Raw genomic sequence first — 20,328 nt, forward strand, 5'->3', positions numbered from 1 at the left:
CCAAAATTCTTCATCTTAAACTTGGATTTCAAATGTTCAGCAGTTTCTCTTAACTCTTTAAGGGCTTCTAGTGAAGATCATGTCCAACATGAACAGCGATAGAATCCGAAACTTGTTATGGAAATGCGTGGGCATATCCCTTCCCAATCAAGTAGTCACTTTAGTGAGCGTTTCAACTTCTTTGTAAAACGCGCTATGTGGTCTAGAGCTACTTGACTTAGGTAAATAAAGTTCACTATGAACCTTAATGTATATTCTGTATCTAGATCCTCATAGAGATACGTAGTGACCACATTCGTAAGCAACATGTTCAGTTATTCGGAAACTACCAAACTGACAAGGTAGTGGAGTGCAATGACATCCATTATGAGAGAATATGTCTCATCGTAATCGATTCCAGGGTGTTTTGTGAGAAGCCTTGAGCCATAAAGCGAGATTGCCATTTCTTTTTCTCATCACGCTTTCTAACAAATACCCATTAGCCAATAGGTTTTATGTTAGGAGGTGTTGGCATCACTGGCTCGGAAACCTTCCTCTTCGTTAGAGAATCCAACTTAACCTGGATCGCATCTTTCCATTTAGGCCAAATTTCTCTACGTTGGCATTCATTCATCAACAGAGCGTGGTTCGATATCATCAGACTCAATAAACTCATGCGCAACTACATCATCAAGTATGATGGAGTTTCTATCCCATGTCTCATGTACACTAGTGTAATTTTCATAGTGCTCTATATTCTCATGAATAGGTTCTGACGTTGAGGCGTCCCCTAACGGTAACCTTAATCCAGAAGATTCTAATGAGACGGATTTTGAGTCTTGATGATCAAAGGATTGGTATGTATCAAAGTATCCTGCGAACACACGGGCCTCCCATGCATCCTTACTGGGGCCATGGCCTATAACACCAGAGTGTCACTCTCTTTGGCGTTGGTGTCATGCCTACCTCCGTGTAGGGTGGCGCTACGTCCTCTCGTAGGGACGTCCTTCGTTGCAGGCATATTTACAGCAGATATGTGATCTCGTCACTTTAACAGGGATCGAGATGAGACATAGTGGGGACGACCACAACAATTCCTTTCGTTCCTGCTGAACATACGTGTTCTTATCTCCCCCTAACGACGAGAATATTGTCTCATCAAAGTGACATCCGCAAATCTAGCGGTGAGGAGATCGCCTAGTAAGGGCATTAAGTGGCGGACGATTGTTGGAATCTCGAATCCAACATAGTTACCCATTCGTCTGTAAGGACCCATCATAGGGCGCTGTGGCGGCGTAATTGGCACTTAAATAGCACACTCAAATATGTGTAGGTATGATACTTGTGCCCAGTCAGTAGCTGTAATGCAGAGGTAAATTGAGTGGCAGTGGGTTGTAGACGAATTAGCGTAGCTGCATGCGATATTGCATCATCCCAAGCAGATTTAAAGAGGTTGGTGCGCATTACCAATATCCGGACTACCATCGTAGTCATTTCTGCGAGACCATTTGGGTGTGTTCATGGGAATATGATGTCCAACATCAGTCTCATTGCATTAACCATCAAAAGTTTTCGACGTAAACTCTCTAGCATCGTCAAGTCCAATTGACGGAATAGGATGATCTGAGGAGTGAGCCCGTTATCATATGATATTTGCTAGGAGTATAGCATAAGTAGCATTACAAGTGGACAATGGCACAACACGTGACCAGCGTGTTTGCGTATCAACCAGTCATCATGAGATATTTAAACGTCCGCAAGTTGGTTGAATCAGTCCACAGAATCCCCATGGATTCTATGTAAGAATAGAATGAGTATTTTCATATCATTTGCATAGGACGGTCTCAGTCCTAACTTCCCTAGGGAACAGGCTTTGTAAAATGAGCGAGAGGCTTTAGAAGCAACCAATGAAGATTTTGGTTGGGCCTCAGCGTCTGAAATATTATTTGAAGCAAAGTTGGTGATTGCAGCATCACCTAGGGCACCATCACCATGATGGGCACCATCCATGGCGTCATGGATAGGGACTGTACCAGCCCTAGGCTGGTGGTGGACTGTTGCAACGCCAGAGGCAGTGGCGACGGTCACACTTAGTCCAGGACTCAACTTTTGATTCATGCTTCGTTTCGCTCGAGATAAAGGATGTCCATGTGAAGTTTTTAGTAGACGGATCATCATATCATGACTAGGATAACCTATCCTATCATAACAAAGCCAATATGTGTCTAAATCTAAGAGATATTCTCTCATAACTTTATTGGATTTAATAGCTTGGATAGTGACATAGAGTCCACTAGAGAGACACATAAACTTCTCTAAGATGCATCTTTGTTCGCAATGGTTAGAGGTATTGCAAAAGAACTCATTTTTGTTCTCTACATGAATTTTCACATGAAATCCATTGGCTATTCATAGGTTCTATTTGCCCTAGGAATGTAGAGAGTTTCTGTGACAGTAATCAAGGTGCCATTTGGTAAGGGGATCTTGAGCTATTCCATGTCCTTGAATTAACACTGATGGCCCAACCATCGTAGTCACAAAGTAATATGCTCAGAATAATGAAAAGAACTCAAAATTTTATTCATGAGCCAACGGAATACATCATTGTCTCTTAACCATTAGGAGAATCTAATCCAAATGCTAGTTAATGCAAAACAAAGGTAATCGTTTGACTACTTTCGGTAACTCCAAAATAATATGACCAAGTGAGTAGAGAGATGTCGGTGGAGCAAAGCTCACTTAAGTACCACTTATCTAAAAACCTTCCTAGACATCATACTCATTTTGGATGAGCCTATGTGAAGAAAAACTAAACCAATGGCATTTACTACAAAGTATATGGCAATTGCCTATTACATCTCTTGGAAAAATAAAGACTTAAACAGAATTGACGATCTATTGATCCCAGCTAGATTTGTAGTCTTCAACCCTTCACTCTAGATCATCTTCTTGATCTTCTTGTTTCACATAGTGAGCTTCTCTTGCCTCACAATATGCTTTGTAGGCGGTGAGAATTTCTTCACGAGCTCTACAAATGTGTCCCTAATGACTGGATACTCCACATCGAGAACATACATCTCTTTGCTCAGACTTTATTGATTGAGGCGCTTTGAAAGCGTCATTTAGATGGCTCTTAGTGTTGGTGGCGCCACCAATATGGCCATAGGCGTTGCGTCCCTCTCTCTTTCCACATTTACTTCTTTGGTTTTGTGTTCGCCTATTTTGGCGGTTACATTCCCAAGTAGAGCGATTATATGGACCAGAACGTCTAGAAGTATCCCTAAGATTAGGGTTTCGCTCTTAGCGCTCTCTCTTAGAGGCGCGACTATAATTGGATACAGGAATATGCTCTGTTTCTACGGATCTAAAATTATAGTTCTTCACAAGGATGTTGTCATATTTTTCAGTGACATTCATAGCTCCAACAAGCTCATGAAACATTGTGATCCGTCTTATAGTAACATCGATTCGATAGTTCTTAGTAACCATCAATGCAGAGACGGGAAAGGTAGAGAGAGTCTTCTTAATCAACATCGCATCTGTGATCTCTTTACCACATAATTCCATTAAGGATTTAATGCGAAGTGCTTTCGAGTTGTAGTCAAGAACTAACTTGAAATCACAGAAGCGGAGGCTATGCGATCTCACTTCTAGGTCAGGAAGCAAGGAGTTACAGACGTTGCCAAATATTTCTTCGAGTGAGACCCATAGCTTTCTGGGGTCTTATTCATTCATACACTAGTACTTGAGCGAATCATCCATATGATGAGTCATTAGGATGATGGTTTTCGCCTTATTTGCCTATAAGGCTGCTCTATTTGCTTCCAAAGCTTGAGCTTGCTCAACAGTTAGTACGTCCTGGCTAGGCTCGAGAATCGTATCCAGGATTCCATCGGCCTTGAGATGCTGGCGGACATCGCGAAAACCAAAATTGGGAGAGAATTGAGTCGTGCTTTCATTGATAATAGAGGTTTCTTTATATAGAGGATTATAAGATTGAGAATCAGAGTTGTACAAGGAAAGATAATTGTACAATTAATCAGATATCTATGAATATTTCCGAGAATATCTCTAATTCTAAACCCTATTACTACTTGGTCAAGTGACCTAGAGTTTGGGCCAGACACATATTCTAGATTTACTTGAACAGATTGATCATTCTTCTAAAAACAATAGAAACACTAAAGATCTTGTAAGTGATTGTATTACCAACAAGACCTGGAACATAGAGAAACTTTCTACTGTCTTACCTTGTCATATTAACTACATATAAATGGTGTCGCGCAAATCAAGTCCAGCTATTTCTGTGGCTTCTCTGTCACAAAATTTTTCTGCACCATCGTGGCTGGTAGGCGTGGTGGCTTGTGTCATACTAGTTCGATTGCCTCTTGGTGTGAAGCTTTGTCCAGCCTATTAGGGTCGTCATTTTGTGGTGGCTTATCTAGACCAAGGTGAGCGCGTCTCAAAGGTAGAGGGGTGCTAATAGAGGTGCTGACAGATCTGGTTAACTCGTGGAGAGATAGAGTTTGTCTGTGTCAAGTCAGGTATCCCTAAATGGTTGCACTCTCGACGTGGACATCTTCTGGCTGATCGGCGTCTAATGATGGTTTGGTGATAAAATGCGGTGGTGAGAGAGAGTTGTAGTAGGGTAGATGCTCGGCTAACAGATTGTTGGGCCACTTTTCGAGGAGCTGACATCAGTCTGGCTGGGTATACGGACCCTCGTCTTCAGCAGGTTGGAGGCAAGTTGTTAGGTTGGTCTGGCGGCGATAGTAAGGATAGACACTTTGAGCTTGGGCTCTGATTTGTTTTTCAAATCTAGGTTTGGGCCTTGTTGGATGGTTTAGAGCAGTAGTTATTAGGCTTACCAACTTTTGGTTCCAAATTTGAGATCCCAGTAGATTTTTTATAAAATTTTGGGATCCAAGACTACATCTGTTTTGTTACCTAATCTCTTATTTTTATTGGGATCATACTTGCAAAGAATTGCAGGGTTTATTGATATGAGATTGTCAGCAAGTATATATATAGATTTTGCGGAAAAAAAAAAATTTATTGTCAGTCTCTTATAAGTGGAGTGGGTATTGCATATAGCGATGTCTCTTTCTTATGGTCCTACAGGGATGCATCACTGTAAAATTCTATTTTTTCAGTCTTTCTTATTGAATAAAATGACCGTCCTGCTTCGACTAAAAAAACAAAAACACTACATGAAAATATTAGAGATGACATGAATTGATATTTGTGTACGTTCGTAATTTTCAGGAGAAAGTAGAAGAAATGACATGGTGAGCTTTGACCGTCGCGTTTGTGCTACGTACCCCAGAAGAAAGCAGAGCCCCACGAACCATCAAATCCAACTCTGCGTATTCTTTAACGCGTGAACATTTAATTCGTGAAAATGTCCGGTGGGCCCACCACAACACGTTGCTGGTAAGAAAAAGAAAAAGTCACAAGAAAAATCACACGATTTCACCAAATGGGGCAACAGAAGAGTATTTACTGCTGGGGCCCTTCTTTCTATTTTGGTCTCTCTCTTCCCAAAAACTAACCAACCAAACCCAAAAGGCCTTTAGCTCTTTCTCCCCCAAAAATTACCCAACAAAAAAAGAGAGGCTAAAAGTCGAGTCAGTCTCCCAGTCTCTGGAGTCAGTCAGTCTCTGAGTTCCAATCACAACAGGGCAGGCAGATGCATCGCAGAGACTCCGTTCTGTGATATATTTCTTGGGCTTCTTCTTCTGTTTGTTGAACTAGACGACATGTCGCACTTCAAGTCTCCGTTGAGGCTGTCTACGTCTCTGATCAGGCAGCTCAAGCAGAGAGTCAGAATGGGCAGCAATCCTCTGCAGTCGCACTCCAGATCCTTCACCTCCATCGAAGGCCACCGCCCGGTCATCGTCCACAAGCGCAGCCTCGACATTCTTCACGACCCTTGGTTCAATAAAGTACCAATCTTTCGCATTCTCAATTTTTTTTTTTTTTTTTGTGAGTAGGCTTGATCATGGCTTTTGTGTGTTTACTTGGTTATTTCATGTTTCAAGTGTTTTGGTTGTTTTTTTGTTTTAATTTTTAATCATTTTCTTGTTTCTAGTTTTGTTTAGTTTGATTCATGAGGAGTTTTATCTTTGAATGATTTGTAGGGGACGTCATTTTCCATTACAGAACGAGATCGTCTTGATCTTCGGGGACTTCTCCCTCCAAATGTCATGACATCCGATCAGCAAATTGAACGCTTTAGTAAGTCTTATACTTTGTCTAGTCCTTTGTCTGCTCTTGAGCTTGAGCTTTTTGATAATGTGATATGACTGGTATCAGGTTTCGTGGAAGCACGAAAGTACGACAAAAGTTGTCTAATGCAACTTGTTATGGATTTCACTGTTCCTTGAAAGAAATTAGTTTGCATTTGCGTCTTTGCAGGTTGAATATTTTGAGCATATTTTTTCATGCTTTGATTTTGGGTGGTATTTGGCATCCACCAATTCATTTTCCTTCGCAGAACATAAAGCATATGAGGGTTAGAATTCGGTCATTAGAGTTTAGATTATAGCATCCAAATATTATATGATCAATGGTCTATTTGACCTACTCCTCGAAGAATCAAATTTAAACAGTCCTTGATCTACAGAATTAAACAAACAGTTTCATGGTTACTCAGTTGCAAGAAGTGGTTATGTTATACTACCTCTGTGTTTGGTTTCTAGAAGCTAGTCTGCCATAGTGTTTATATGCTTCCAAGTCAAGAATTTAAGATTACCAGTGTAGGAATACTTTTGCATATGTAGAGATTTTCTAGCAATATACTGAAAGGACTGCATTCTTACGTTTTAACCCTCGTAATATATTATTCGCTGCTTTAATCATGTTTTAGAATGCTCTAGAACATTTTGTTGCCATATGAAGTGACTGATTATTTCAGCAATAAAACTATGGAAATTTGTTAATTGACAGTGGCTGACCTGAAGACACTTGAACATAAAGCAAGAGATGGACCATCTGATCCAAATGCTCTGGCAATGTGGCGAATACTAAACAGGTTGCATGACAGAAATGAAACAATGTACTATAAAGTAAGTAACAAACTAGGTGATATTAATCCATGTTGAGGTGTATAATCTAGTTGATATTGGTATGTAGCATTTGTCTTCTTCAGATGGTAGTTTGATATATATGCTACCAAAGGAGATATTGTGTCTTGATCTAGCCCCAGAACTCATGAGAAAATTTCTGATGATATCTCACTCTGTGTCAGATAGTAGGAAAACTTCTCAGTTTTACAAGAACATGTGAAGATATATGTACTTTTAAGTCAAAGTATTTGGGCTTAGTTAGAGAGTAGGTTATTATATATCCTTCACAAGTGAACTATTTTCCCATTTATGGATTTGAAAAACTGGAGCGTGAATTCGAGTTTTGACTTTTGAGAGTTGTGACTTTAGTCTCTGTTTTCGTTGTAGTGGAGAAAATTTTAAGACTTTTTACCTAAAGAAAAATGCTTAAAATAAAAAACAACTAGGGAAGACATGGAGAGTCTGTTGCTTGAAAATTGTTAGAACATATTATCCTCAGTGCTATGTAAAACCTTATATTAATAACTTCACCAGAATCTAGTCAGCCAACAGTGATTCACCGTATGTGACTAAATCTTCCATTACACTACCAAGTCTCTTCCATTAATAGAATCAGCAGGTCGCTTTCTCCTTGTTTTGGCTTAGGGTGTCTAGAAAATTATCACCTCAGTTACACATGCATGTACATCATTCTTTGACTGCCATGCTGCTTGGGTAGGTTGAAATGTTTAATTTATTAATAAATCATATTTTATAAAAAAAATTCATCTCTGAATTTGACAGGTTTTGATTGCCAAGATTGCGGAATATGCACCTATAGTCTACACTCCTACTGTTGGACTTGTCTGCCAGAATTACGGTGGTCTGTTTAGAAGGCCCAGGGGAATGTACTTTAGTGCGGAAGATCGTGGAGAAATGATGTCTATGGTTTATAATTGGCCAGCTGATCAGGTTTTTAATCTTCTTCAATTGCCCAATCAATTGTAGGACATATTTTATATGAACTACCTTCATGCGACTACTTGACATTGGTCTTTTTTCTTTTTCAACCTTTAAAGGATTGGAAAGTGTTCACTTTGCTTGTAACTTTATCTGTTCTTAATACTATCTTCTCTATTTCCACATGAAAAAAGATCTTTTTGCCGATGAACTCGGAATAATCTGGTTGAGAATTCAAGCTTACTCTCAAGTATTGGTTATTAGTTTACTGACAGCTACATTTATTGCCTCCAAATTACACTTTTCTCAATCTCATAGTCGGTCAATTGAATATAGTTCCAGATATTTTATTTTTGGTGTTTCATTTCCCATCTTCTCTGCGTTTGACTTGTGTATCAAATGAAATGTCAATATGTTTGTTGGTGACTTGTTTAGAAGTTCAGTGGACTATTTTGTTTTCTTTCGTTTGAAAACTTTATGGTACAATCTACACAGTATTTCAGAGTGAGAGGTGTGCGTCTTATGGTCAGGTAGAATAATCGTTTTGAGGTTAATATATGTTTGAAATGAAGATGTCAAAAATTTAAGTTGTGTTGAGACAGGTGTGTTTTTTATTCATATTTATAAGAGAATGTTGAAGGTGGAAATAAAATTACACAGGTTAACCTTGATTACCTTCCTCTCATTTTAATAACTCCTTAATTCTTGGATATGAAAAGTGAATACCATATGTGCATTTCATTGTTGCTGTTTCAGAAAAAAGTGCAGCTTAATTTATGTGCTCAACCATGGATTCATTTGCAGGTTGATATGATTGTTGTCACGGATGGGAGTAGAATATTGGGTCTTGGAGACCTTGGAGTCCAGGGAATTGGAATCGCAATTGGGAAGCTGGATTTATACGTTGCTGCTGCTGGAATAAACCCTCAAAGGGTAATCTACTGCTCATTTTACATCCTTTTCCTCATGGCTCATTATATAATTTTGTTCTTTATGTGTTTAGTTTTTCACCATTTGCATCTAAAATATGCCACAAAGTATTTTATTCCTTCCAGTAGGATTGTAAGTGATGTGTTGCAATTTTGCATCAATTGTCCAATGTTATCAAGGTGATCTTTATATGTTGGACAATTATTGGTAAACCAATCTACAAACGTGCTCTAGTGTATGGGATCCCTTCTAGTTTATAGTGCTCAAATTTGGGTGGGACTGGTTCGTATTCTGCATTCTCAGTGTGCTAAGTTTGGAGAATTTCGAAGATAGGCATGCCGCAGTTTAGGAAAGAAGATATGGGTGCCTCACTACCTTTCAAATAAAGATGTGCAACATGAGGACATCTAAGGAGATCACCCCTCTTGGTACTTTGTGGGGTCCATCTTTTAAGCATTTTAGGGACATTCATATTCTTCTTAGATGGTCAACTTGTATGTACTTCTTTGTATCTTTAATAAAAGGAATCTCCCTTTCAAAATAAATAAATAAAAGGAATCTCTGTTATAAAAGAAAAATGCAACTGGCTATGGTGCTCTTGTAATAATAGAGGAGACTGACATTTTTCAAAGTTCAAGTACAAAAGGGTCATAATTACTGTGAACTGTTGGGTCTGTTTTATATATACGCAGAGCCATTCCACTAAGGGATCACTTGGGGCACTCACTTTCCCATCCCATTTTGGCAATCCAATTGTTCAGTCCTTGGTCTTTCTACATAGATCGTGTCTGCAATAACTGAGCCTAGTTGGCTATGATTAAGTTACTTAGATCAAATATATGAACAAATCAAATCTGTCCATTATGAACCGTTCATTCACAATGATTAACAATTATGAATGCTTGAATGATAATTAATGGTTCATATTGGACAGATATGGTTTGTATATATATTTGATCCAAGTACCTTAATGATTGCCAACTCAGATCAATTTTTGCAGACATGATCTATTTATAGAGACCTAAAACTCGAACGGTCAGCTTGCTGCAATGGGATCGGAAACTGGGTAGGACAAGCAATCCCTTAAAAATGACCCAAAGAAGGGATCCCCTAGTGTGAGGGCTCTCATATCTTTGGCAATAGTTCTTTATTGGTTTTGGGTGGTTCTGCATTGTTTTGATCATTATATATTCATCACTTCATTTTGGTGAACTTTCATATTTATTTGTACCAAACATCATTTTCACCCCTCACGTTCCACGCAATATAGGTACTGCCTGTGATGATTGATGTTGGAACCGACAATGAAAAGCTGCTAAAAGACCCATTGTGTAAGTGTTTCCTCATCTGGTCAGACAAAAGACTGTTTTGTACTAGCACGACATTATAATTATGGTGCTATAGTACAATAGATAGTTGATCATATTGTATTTACAGTTATATATTACATTTTTTAATATTTATTTATCAGAAGCAATATAAAAATTGATGAAGTCATTTCATAGAACAGCTATTATATGAATGGTATGAAAATATGGGCAGGTACATGACAACAGAATAGGCACTCAACTAGTGTAAAGTAACTTCATCTTGCTGATTTTTGAGGAAAAGAAATCCTTTCATCTTTCATGCCTTCATTTGCATTAAGCTCCTGCTTATATCTCATTATTTTATATATAGGTGTTTCACCATCGGTTGATGCCCGTTATGCAAGTTCAGTTGCTCTTATAAACTTTACCTACATCGAATTAATGTAAATTTTAATTCCACCATGCATTGTAGAGTAATGAATGAGCCCAGGGAATGTTATTTTCAATACACTAATCATTATAAAGAGGTGCAGTACAAGAAGGATGGTGCTGCATTCCTGTAAAACATGAACCTATTGTAGTTGTGAGAAATGAGAACATACAAAATGTAATCCAAAATGCTAGAGTTTCCAGTATGATTATTTGATTAACGCTCATTTATATAAGAACTCCTAATCAGTTTCTATTGATTGAACATGTCTGTAAACCATCTGTGGCACTTAGATGTAGAAGTAAAAGGAAAGACAAAAAAATGGCTAATACCACCGGTCAAAGGAAAGACAAAAAATCTATGCTTGATAACCAACTTTGTCAAGCACATGTTTGTAACATTTGATGATTCAGTGCCTTTCTCTGTCTGTGTAATGTGCCTTTCTCTGTCTGTGTAATGTGCCTTTTAACTTTTGCTTCTGAGTTCCATTTATGAGCCACTTCTGCTTATACCAATGGCATTGGTAATTTTATATTTCACATAGTATTTCCCTCACGTACATATGTTAAGTTGATCTGATCACCAGAGCTCAACAACCATTCTATTCTATATTATTAGATTTGGGATTGCAAAGACACCGTCTTGATGGTGATGAGTATCTTGCTGTTATTGATGAATTCATGGAAGCAGTTTTTACTCGTTGGCCGCATGTGATTGTGCAGGTAATTTGAACTGTCATATATGTTTACTTGGTAACTAGAAGTAGAAGATGGAATTCATCAGTTCCCTTTTTACTTTCTCCCCTCTTTCTTTTAGAAATACTAACATTACTTTTTTGTACAGTTTGAAGATTTTCAAAGCAAGTGGGCCTTTAAGTTGTTACAGCGTTACAGAAATACTTTTAGAATGTTTAATGATGATGTTCAGGTAATTGACTTTTCTTCTGATTGTCTTTATTAGAAGTTGATGTTGCTTCTGTACTGTAATCTATTGGATGGCCTTTCTGTTAAGTTTCTCAATCCATAAAGATAGATATACAGTTCTAAATAGAGGATTTTCTATCGACATTTTATGCTGTACACTTGATAGCCAAGCTTTGTTTATTTTTATCTCCTTGGGTTTTCTTATTTGATTATGTCCTAGGCTTTGGTTTATGTCCTAGGCTTTGGTTTACGGAAATAAAGTAGTTGTTCTATTTTGGTATAATGTTAGTCAGTTCTTCTTACAGGGTACAGCAGGAGTTGCAATTGCTGGGCTTTTAGGAGCTGTAAGGGCACAAGGGAGCCAAATGATTGACTTCCCCAAACAAAAGATTGTTGTTGCAGGTGCTGGAAGGTTAGTACTCATCTTTAAAATGTTCACTTCTGAATAGTAAAGGAGGTGAACACAATAATGGTCTGAGGATGCTTTGATGGAGTGGTAATAATTAAATGTATATGTGAAGTTAGACTAGTCAAGTATTGACGGCAAAAGTGAACTTATGGCTTAATTTTGTGACATGAAGTCACTTTATGGTCTCATTAAGGGTTTTTAATGATGATTTACCATGTAATTGCTAGACCAAACTACATGATGTCCATGAGTAATGTCTTTGAAAGTACCGTGATTAAACTTAATTAATGTAGATAATTTGATGGAGTTGGTAAGTAGAATTTTTATTGTTGAAAAATAGCATTTGTCATCCTTTTAAATTTGTAGTATGATCCGAGGACAATGGTAGAATCATTACGTTTCTAGACTCTTCTTCAGATGACTAATGACTACATATACCTCATATGTTGTGAGGTTGCTGCCCTTCTATGGTTCTGCACTTGGAATATTTTTTCCTTTTCATCTACTTAATATTTCACATTAGTGTTTTTTTTTCCCTTTCTTTTTGTCTTTTAGACAAGAAACAAAGACTTTATTTTAGTCTGAATTTGTTATCTAAGTGAACAAATTGCTGATGAGAAGTTGGTGGTCCTTTGGATGCAGTTATGCACCAACAACTCTAAACAATAGTGTCCATCACTTTGTTTTAGTCTGTCAGAAAATTTAGGGTTATTAAATACGTTTTATTTTTTTTTATTTAGTCATTGATTATTTTTTATTTTTAGTGGGTTTATTATTTAGAATTGCATTTATGCATGTTTATACTGCAAAATAAGGGCAAAGCCTTACTGTAGAAAGAATCAATTATCAAGCTCTCATTGCTTAATCTTTGCACTGCTGCAGTGCAGGAATAGGGGTTCTAAATGCTGCACGGAAAACAATGGCAAGGATGTTAGGAAATAATGAACATGCATTTGTGAGTGCAGGCAGACAATTCTGGGTAGTTGATGCCAATGTGAGTGCCATGCAATGCCCTAGAACTGTCATATACTCCAGTCTTGAGTCAGATTTCTGTTCAGTCTCGGCTGAAATATTTGTATTGATCATTGGCTTTCTTAGTGACTTCTAAGTTGGTCTCCTTATTTAAATATTTTTTCTTTCAAGAAATGCATATATCATATTCTAAGTAGTGATTAGAATAATGAGGAAGTATTATCTTACTTTGGGATGCGAGATATGTGACTATGGCAGACTTCAGAAAAACAATTAAAAAGAGTAAGGGAGGTGTTCTTAATTTGTCACCGCTCTATCACTTGCATATTTTCAGTAAGCTTAATATATGATATGGAAATGTCAAGTATGTGGACTTCTGTTTGTAGCTTGGTTTAGTCATATAAGCTAATGGTGGCTAGAGGGCCTTCTCTGTACATCTTCTTTATATATATTCAAAATAGTGAATCTTGATACCGAAGAAATTTGTCACATTGCCCTTTTGAGATGCTTCACTGCTAGCCAGGCAGGACAGTTAAGCTGGCTGTTATGTCTGCAGGGCCTGATCACAGACGAACGCGAAAATGTTGATCCTGAGGCGCGTCCATTTGCAAGGAAATCCAAAGAAATTCACCGTCAAGGATTGAGGGAAGGTGCAAGTCTTGTGGAAGTGGTACGTGAATTTTCATTTGACGTAGTATGGTAATTTCATCATCTTTTGCATACAAGATCACATGTTTAACACGGTTGGACATACTGAAGATATAGCTATGAACTTACTGAAGTCATTTACAAACACTTAAAATAGTTATATTTTCTACATCCTCATGTTACATTGGCGGATAGAACCCTGACCTAGCATTATCCTGACCTGATTCTCTACCCTCCCTCACCACTGTCATTTTGTTTACCACACTAATGATCATGGCTTCATAATCTTTCTAAACCAGGTTCAACAAGTGAAGCCTGATGTGCTTCTTGGACTTTCTGCAGTCGGGGGACTGTTCTCAAAGGAGGTATATCAAATGCATCCCTAAATCAACTGGTTTTTCTGTTAGAGCTTTTGAGTTGTATGGCCTTTGTTTGCATGCTTTGAAGATCATCTGCATTTAAGTAATAGGTATGCACTTCAAGAGTGACATTAATGGGTTCTGATAAGTAATGGCATTGCTTTTGGAGTCTGTTACCTATTTGATCAGAAAGAAATGCTTCACAATGGTTTACTTTCTCTGAGTTTCAATAAAATTTACATGGCACGCCACGAAGTGAAAATATTGGTTAGGAGAAAATGAGTACCCATGAAGTCCTTGTTCGTGTATAATATTGAATGTTTGTAAGTAGTTTATAAGATGCTAAGAGTTTTGCACTTTTACATTCCAAGATTGAAACATGATGAAGAACGGTTTTTGTTACAGAATTCATAAAGTTCTACTCTTTCTCTCTTCCCTCCCCCTCCCCACCCTCTAAATTTCAGTATTCTGCTAGACCTAGCTACTTCTTGTCAAATTGATGTCAAGCAGATAATTTTTTAGGTATTAGAGGCCCTTAGAGGTTCAACTTCAACTAGACCAGCCATCTTTGCAATGTCAAATCCAACAAACAATGGTAAGCTTTTAATTTTTTTTGTTTAATTCAATTTATTTATTTTGTTTGAGGAGGAAAAATTGGAATGGAATTCAGATAAGTTCATTGAGTTGACCTATGATATTTTATTTTGGGCAGCTGAGTGCACTCCTGAAGAAGCATTTTCCATTGTGGGGGACAATGTTGTTTTTGCAAGTGGAAGTCCATTCAAAGATGTAGATCTCGGTACGTGTCTAGACAAATATATGGTTTGTCTAGATATCTCCTTATTTTGACTTGAATATGATGTTTGCATTATTAACGACATGCATCTCACCATGTAGAACTAGTTATCATTGTGGTTCTGGCTTCTGATGACTATTAAACCTATAACTAGGTAAGGTACTGATATTTAGTAAAGGAAAGGATTGGAACCCGTATTCTGAAAGGGGGAGAGATGTGGCACAAGTGGTTGTTATGAGGCACAGTCTTTGCATCATATTCTTTTATAAATGCAAATAGGCCTTTACTACCTTAGTTCATTCGTGTGCGCTTTGGGATGATAACATTGGATAATCCCGAAGACACATGTGATAAATAGTAAATGATATAGTAGATGCATGACTTAGAAAAAAATTACTGCTGGTGGAGGTTGTGAGTTCAAGGACCAACATGCAGGAGGGAAAATAAAAACAACAAAATCCATGGATTATTTCTTAAAAGACATTGATTTCCCATACACTTGCTGACTGTCATAGTCTTATCAAAGAAAATGGATCCAATATAAGATTGTAATCCAAGCAGAGTGTTGGAGAGTTGAGCTAGAGTTGGGACAAGATACATGTATTCCTCACCCTCAGAAACATGCATTCTCTCCCCAAAAAAGACAGAAACATGCAGATGCTTGCATCGGAAATAATAAGGAAAGTAGTTTTTTGATATCGTTTGGCTGCTTGGTTTCATGAAAGGTGATGTTAATTTAAGTTGTCTTTATTCATCTAAAAATTATCTAAATTCTTGAGTCCTTGTAGACAGTATATAGCATTTATCACCACACCCAAAGTTATAGCTGGAGCCTTTGCCCTCTTCTCTTGTATGAAAAGAAATAAAGAATTTTTGAAGTCTATGAAGGGGCAGGGGTTGAGCTTTGGGAGAGTAAGATTTTGATAACTTCTCTGGTATTTTGAGGGACCGGAGAGCAGCAGCTGTTTAGTAGTTATTTTAATTTATCTTCGGGTGTTTTTATGGGGTTCTAGTTGGTTTTGCTCTCTTCTGAGCTTCTGCTGTATCTGTTTCATTAAGAAAAAAGAACAGAAAGGAAGGAAAATGGAAAAAAAGAGCTTGCCTCTTTCCTATTAGAGTATAGAAGAACACAAAGTGTTAACTTGAATACTTTTTGTGTGCTTTACTTTCTTTGTGAGCTTTACCAACCCATTGATCAGTCTCGTATTAATTGAGGGAGAAACAGAGAGACCTATTTTCTAGTGATAGAAGATGATTTCCAGCCCTGTTGATTATCTTAAAATAGCCAATTAGGTTTATGTTTGATAGGGCAGGAGGAAGGGTTAGGCCCATAGTGTGCTTCCATGTTATCTGGGTTTCGAACCCTCACTATTGTAAGGTTTGTGGAGGCCCGGCTTCAAGACCTGGTCCACTAAGTGGGTTGGGGGATCTCCTCCGATTAAAAAGATAGACATATTTGATTTTTTTTTCTTATAAGAAATGCACTACATAAACTTACTAACAAGATATCTATTCTTTGCAGGAAATGGCCATATCGGGCACTGCAACCAGGGTAACAACATGTACCTTTTCCCAGGGTTAGTCTTCCTTTTCACTTTCAATCATTCAAAGGAGATCCAAATGTTTGACTATCTTTTTTTTTTTTTTTTTGAAACGAATGTTTGACTATCTTAGTCCTTCTAAATTTGTGTTGTCCTCATGCAGTATTGGACTTGGTACTCTCTTATCTGGTTCCAGAGTTATCTCTGATGGGATGCTACAGGTGGCAGCAGAGTGGTATTTTTCATACTCTTGTGACTTAACTTTTACTGCATGACCTTTTAACACTTTGAGCTCAACTTAGAAATGAATTTCAAACCTGTTTCGGACATTTTCTTGAATTATATGTGATTGCCTTATCATCACTGAATTTGTTAAACTCAAAATAATTATTTGGTTAACAGTGTGAATTACTAATTGGAGAGGGCCAAGATCCATCTCTTGAAATGCAAAACCTCCTTGAAAAAAGAAAAGAAGAAGAGTCAGTTCCTATTAAATATAAAAGTTATATGCTTACCATTTTCACAAACTTAAATAGTCATTTCTCCTCCCCCCCCCCCCCCCCCCCCCCCCCCCCCCCACTGGTGTGTATTGTGCAAGTTGCAGGGGGAGAATGTTGATCATGTTTTCATGCACTGTGAAGTTGTTGTGTTTGTGGACAAAACTTTTTAGGGAGGCTGGAGTGATGTTATATAACTCAGTATGAAGGGTTGATTTGCTAAGCCATAAACCTTCTGCTTTTGGCAAAGGAAAAAAAGGCCAAGGTCCTTTTGGGGCTGCGGGGTGTTAGCTGTGCTCTGCTCTGGGTGATTTGGATGGATAGAAATAAAAGAATCTTTGAAGTCTATAGCAGTGAAGAGGTGGGATTACTTTGGGAGAGAGTTAGGTTTTGAGTGTCTCCTTGGGCTTCTGTTTCAGGGTAATTCAGGAACTATAGCTTATCTTCTAATTTGTTAGATTGGAAAGGAGCTGTAGTCTAGGCTCTATCTTGGCTGTTTGCCTAATTTTCTACTGTGTGGACTCCTTGTCCACGTTTTTGTGTTATGCTTTTCTTGATTTTTTAATAAAAAGCCTTTTCTTTTCAAAAAAAAAAAAGTGTAATTGGACGAATTGAAAGGACAAGGAGGATCTATCTCATACACCACTGATATTTGAAGCAGAGGGATTTTAAGGATAATATGGTAACTGCAAGTAATTGCAGAGAATGTGAGAGTTTTAAGTGAGAAGGACACGTTTACTTGCTTCTTATCATTAATTCTATTGAGGATCATTTTTATCCCTAGTGTTGAATTCAAAGTGAGGAACCACTTATTACAATAGTATATGTTTTCCTTCCTTATTTATGATCATATGCATTTTGAGTTATGTTCAACTTTCTAGAGTTCTGACAGTTGATTGAAAACTACAGCCTAGCTGCATATATGACAGATGAGGAGGTTCTAAAAGGGGTTATATACCCTTCAATATCTAGGTACAGATTCAATAGTCTTTATTTCATTGTGTCCTTTCCCCTGTATTTATCCCTTCCTGAAATGAAAGGATTTGTACTTAGAGGTAATGCTCGAGTTCATTCAACTGATCTGACTCATATTTGCAGCATACGAGATATAACAAAGAAGGTGGCTGTGGCTGTAATAAAAGAAGCCCTAGATGAGGATCTAGCAGAAGGGTACCGTGAAATGGATGCCCGAGAGCTCCGGAAACTCAATCAGGTATGCTCGAGCATCATTGACCAAGTTACCCAACCCATCTGATACTTCTACACTGAATGTTGCCAAAATCTCTTTGACGCCCAGTCTAACCTTTTCTTTTTCAACCAAAAAATGAAAAGTTTGCTCATGCATGTCATGGAAGTTGGTAAGAAAGTCGGTAGTGGGGTTTTTGCAATCATCAGTCCAAAGAGAATAGCAGATTTGTAATTGATTAAAAAAAAAATATATATATCATTTTAGCACAAAAAGAATATAATAAAAGAAGATTTTTCTATTAGTATGCCATCAAATCCAAGTTAGTAACTTAAGTGAAAGTAGATTTAACTTTCTCATTAAAGATTCCCCACATTAATAAGGCATATTTTGGAAACAATAAGTAGGTTAGACTCATGCATGTTTAATAAGCCTTTATTCCGATGTTGTATATCTATGCTGCGATTCGCTGGTCTCTATCCTTGTGGAATTCTGGGTGCATGATTGTTCATTCTGGATTAGTAAGTCATTGATTTTATTGTGATTGCAGGAAGAAATTGAAGAATATGTGCAGAACAACATGTGGAGTCCAGAATACCCCACACTAGTTTATAAAAAGGAATGATCAGTCATCCTCAGAGGAGAATATAATCATAGTTGTTGTACGTACCCATTCTTTTGGTCAAGTTACACATTTTATCACATTGCTCTTCTATTTGAGCATGTATCCAATAACTTTCTATAATGTCATTGTGGTTCTTTTGCCATAGATCACTATATATAAAATAAAGCAGCCAGAAATTTAGTGGATACATATAAACGTCAACACCCTATTACCTTGTTCATAATTAGGAATTAGCTGCGGTGAGATACTTTCTCATCCCCAATGACAGTATCCTGCTTTGTGCGATGTTAATGTGATTCTTACAAGTCGAAGCATTTCTGCACTTGCATTTTATGGTCACAAATCAATGAGTCTTTAGTATCTTAACCAATTCAAGGTTAAGTACTAAATAATTCTCTGTTTTGAATGCGCTACCTGTTACTGTGGTTTCTCATCTCTCTAGATTTCAATCTTTACTATTATTGGAATATTCTGTTTTGATATTTTGATTGAAAAGAAAATTTTATTTATTTATTTATTTTAGAGAAAATGTCTCTTCATTGTTCACAGAATGACATGCCCGGGTGGGACAGTCAGAAAGTGTCACCATTTGTTTCTTCAAGCTTTTAAGTCTAGCTGAAAAAGCCCTTACAACACCCATGCTTTCACATGAATTCGGGGCAAGTTTGTGACATCTTCCCTACTCACAAGAGGTCGTAGACCTCTCATCCATCGTACTTCTTTCTTCTTTGGCAGTTCTTCTTGTGCTCGTTCACTTAAACTTCCCTTTGGCCTGCCTGACCTCTTCTGAGATAGTAAGATTCCCATTAGAAGAAGGTAAAGCCAAGGTAGGTTCTACATCCAAAGGTAAAGCCAAAATATGTACGTGTATAAATTCGTCTATAGTTTGTTAAAACGTTTAACAAAGCATTTACAATTATTTATATTTTAACTGTAAAAAATAATTCATATTTTTGTTATTGTTCAACATAAACGAAGAGTGGTTATACATTTTTCGAAGATGACATTGTCATGTCCATTTTCATTGACCCAATTTTCCGCCTCCCCACCACTGGCAAGTGGAAACCTCCGACTAGTGTCCCTACTACCCCTCTTCAAAGATGTTATAACTGACGGCGATGGAAGAAGAAGTTACTGATTTCGTTTTGCAGTATTTCATTTTGTTCCCAGTATGTTTAAATTTGAATAGTTTCTGTACTGTTGGTATGAATAATCATAACTGTGATCAAGTTAGGTGTTGTGCCGGGTATCTCTTAGTTCTTTTGTGGTATCTTGACGGGACGATTCTCCACCTTGATTGTTGCCAATTCTTGGACATTCATCATAAAACTTCCACCACCATCAATGTCGACAACAATAGCATCTCAGACTCATTTTCTGGATCATAAGCAACCCAGAAGCAAATAAGCCACTATATTTCATCATAAGCAAGGTAAGGTTGACCTGACCATTCTTAAAGATGTCCTCTAGAGAGTATATCATCACAGGGTCATTTATGAATAACAACCAGGCGTTCCATAAACTTAACAATTAACATTGTCTTTAATTCTTAACCTGTCCAATAAAATGATGCCAGAAAAGAATTAGCAGGAAAAACTGTTGGTGGTAGAAACAAAATGAACACCGAGGACATGAATCACATGATTAAGAAGGCCATGGTTTGGCCATAAGCAAAATGTGGTAAAGTCTATGATATAAAGCAAATAAGCAAATGATC

The 20,328-nt window shown here is 37.5% G+C and overlaps 1 protein-coding gene across 1 annotated transcript; it reads left to right on the plus strand.

Annotated features, from left to right (window-relative positions):
* Positions 1-5,568: 5,568 nt before the first annotated feature.
* On the plus strand, positions 5,569-18,800 carry LOC112195955 (NAD-dependent malic enzyme 62 kDa isoform, mitochondrial). The gene is made up of 19 exons (XM_024336196.2): positions 5,569-5,924; positions 6,120-6,216; positions 6,928-7,046; positions 7,830-7,997; positions 8,790-8,918; positions 10,186-10,246; positions 11,274-11,377; positions 11,499-11,582; positions 11,884-11,990; positions 12,870-12,981; positions 13,516-13,629; positions 13,907-13,972; positions 14,489-14,561; positions 14,679-14,765; positions 16,285-16,339; positions 16,467-16,538; positions 17,710-17,772; positions 17,899-18,013; positions 18,537-18,800. The coding sequence occupies exons 1-19, from the start codon at positions 5,739-5,741 to the stop codon at positions 18,609-18,611; spliced, it is 1,887 nt and encodes a 628-aa protein (XP_024191964.1). The 5' UTR covers positions 5,569-5,738; the 3' UTR covers positions 18,612-18,800.
* Positions 18,801-20,328: the final 1,528 nt, after the last annotated feature.

The sequence above is a fragment of the Rosa chinensis genome, chromosome 1 (assembly GCF_002994745.2).
Source record: "Rosa chinensis cultivar Old Blush chromosome 1, RchiOBHm-V2, whole genome shotgun sequence".
NCBI lineage: Eukaryota > Viridiplantae > Streptophyta > Magnoliopsida > Rosales > Rosaceae > Rosa > Rosa chinensis.

Bases quoted from the DNA above. Each gene is read 5' to 3' on its own strand.
- LOC112195955 (XM_024336196.2), top strand. From the start codon at position 5,739: ATGTCGCACTTCAAGTCTCCGTTGAGGCTGTCTACGTCTCTGATCAGG. The intron at 6,217-6,927 runs GTAAGTCTTATA...GTTAATTGACAG, and splicing joins TCAGCAAATTGAACGCTTTA to TGGCTGACCTGAAGACACTT. The intron at 11,583-11,883 runs GTAATTGACTTT...TTCTTCTTACAG, and splicing joins TGTTTAATGATGATGTTCAG to GGTACAGCAGGAGTTGCAAT.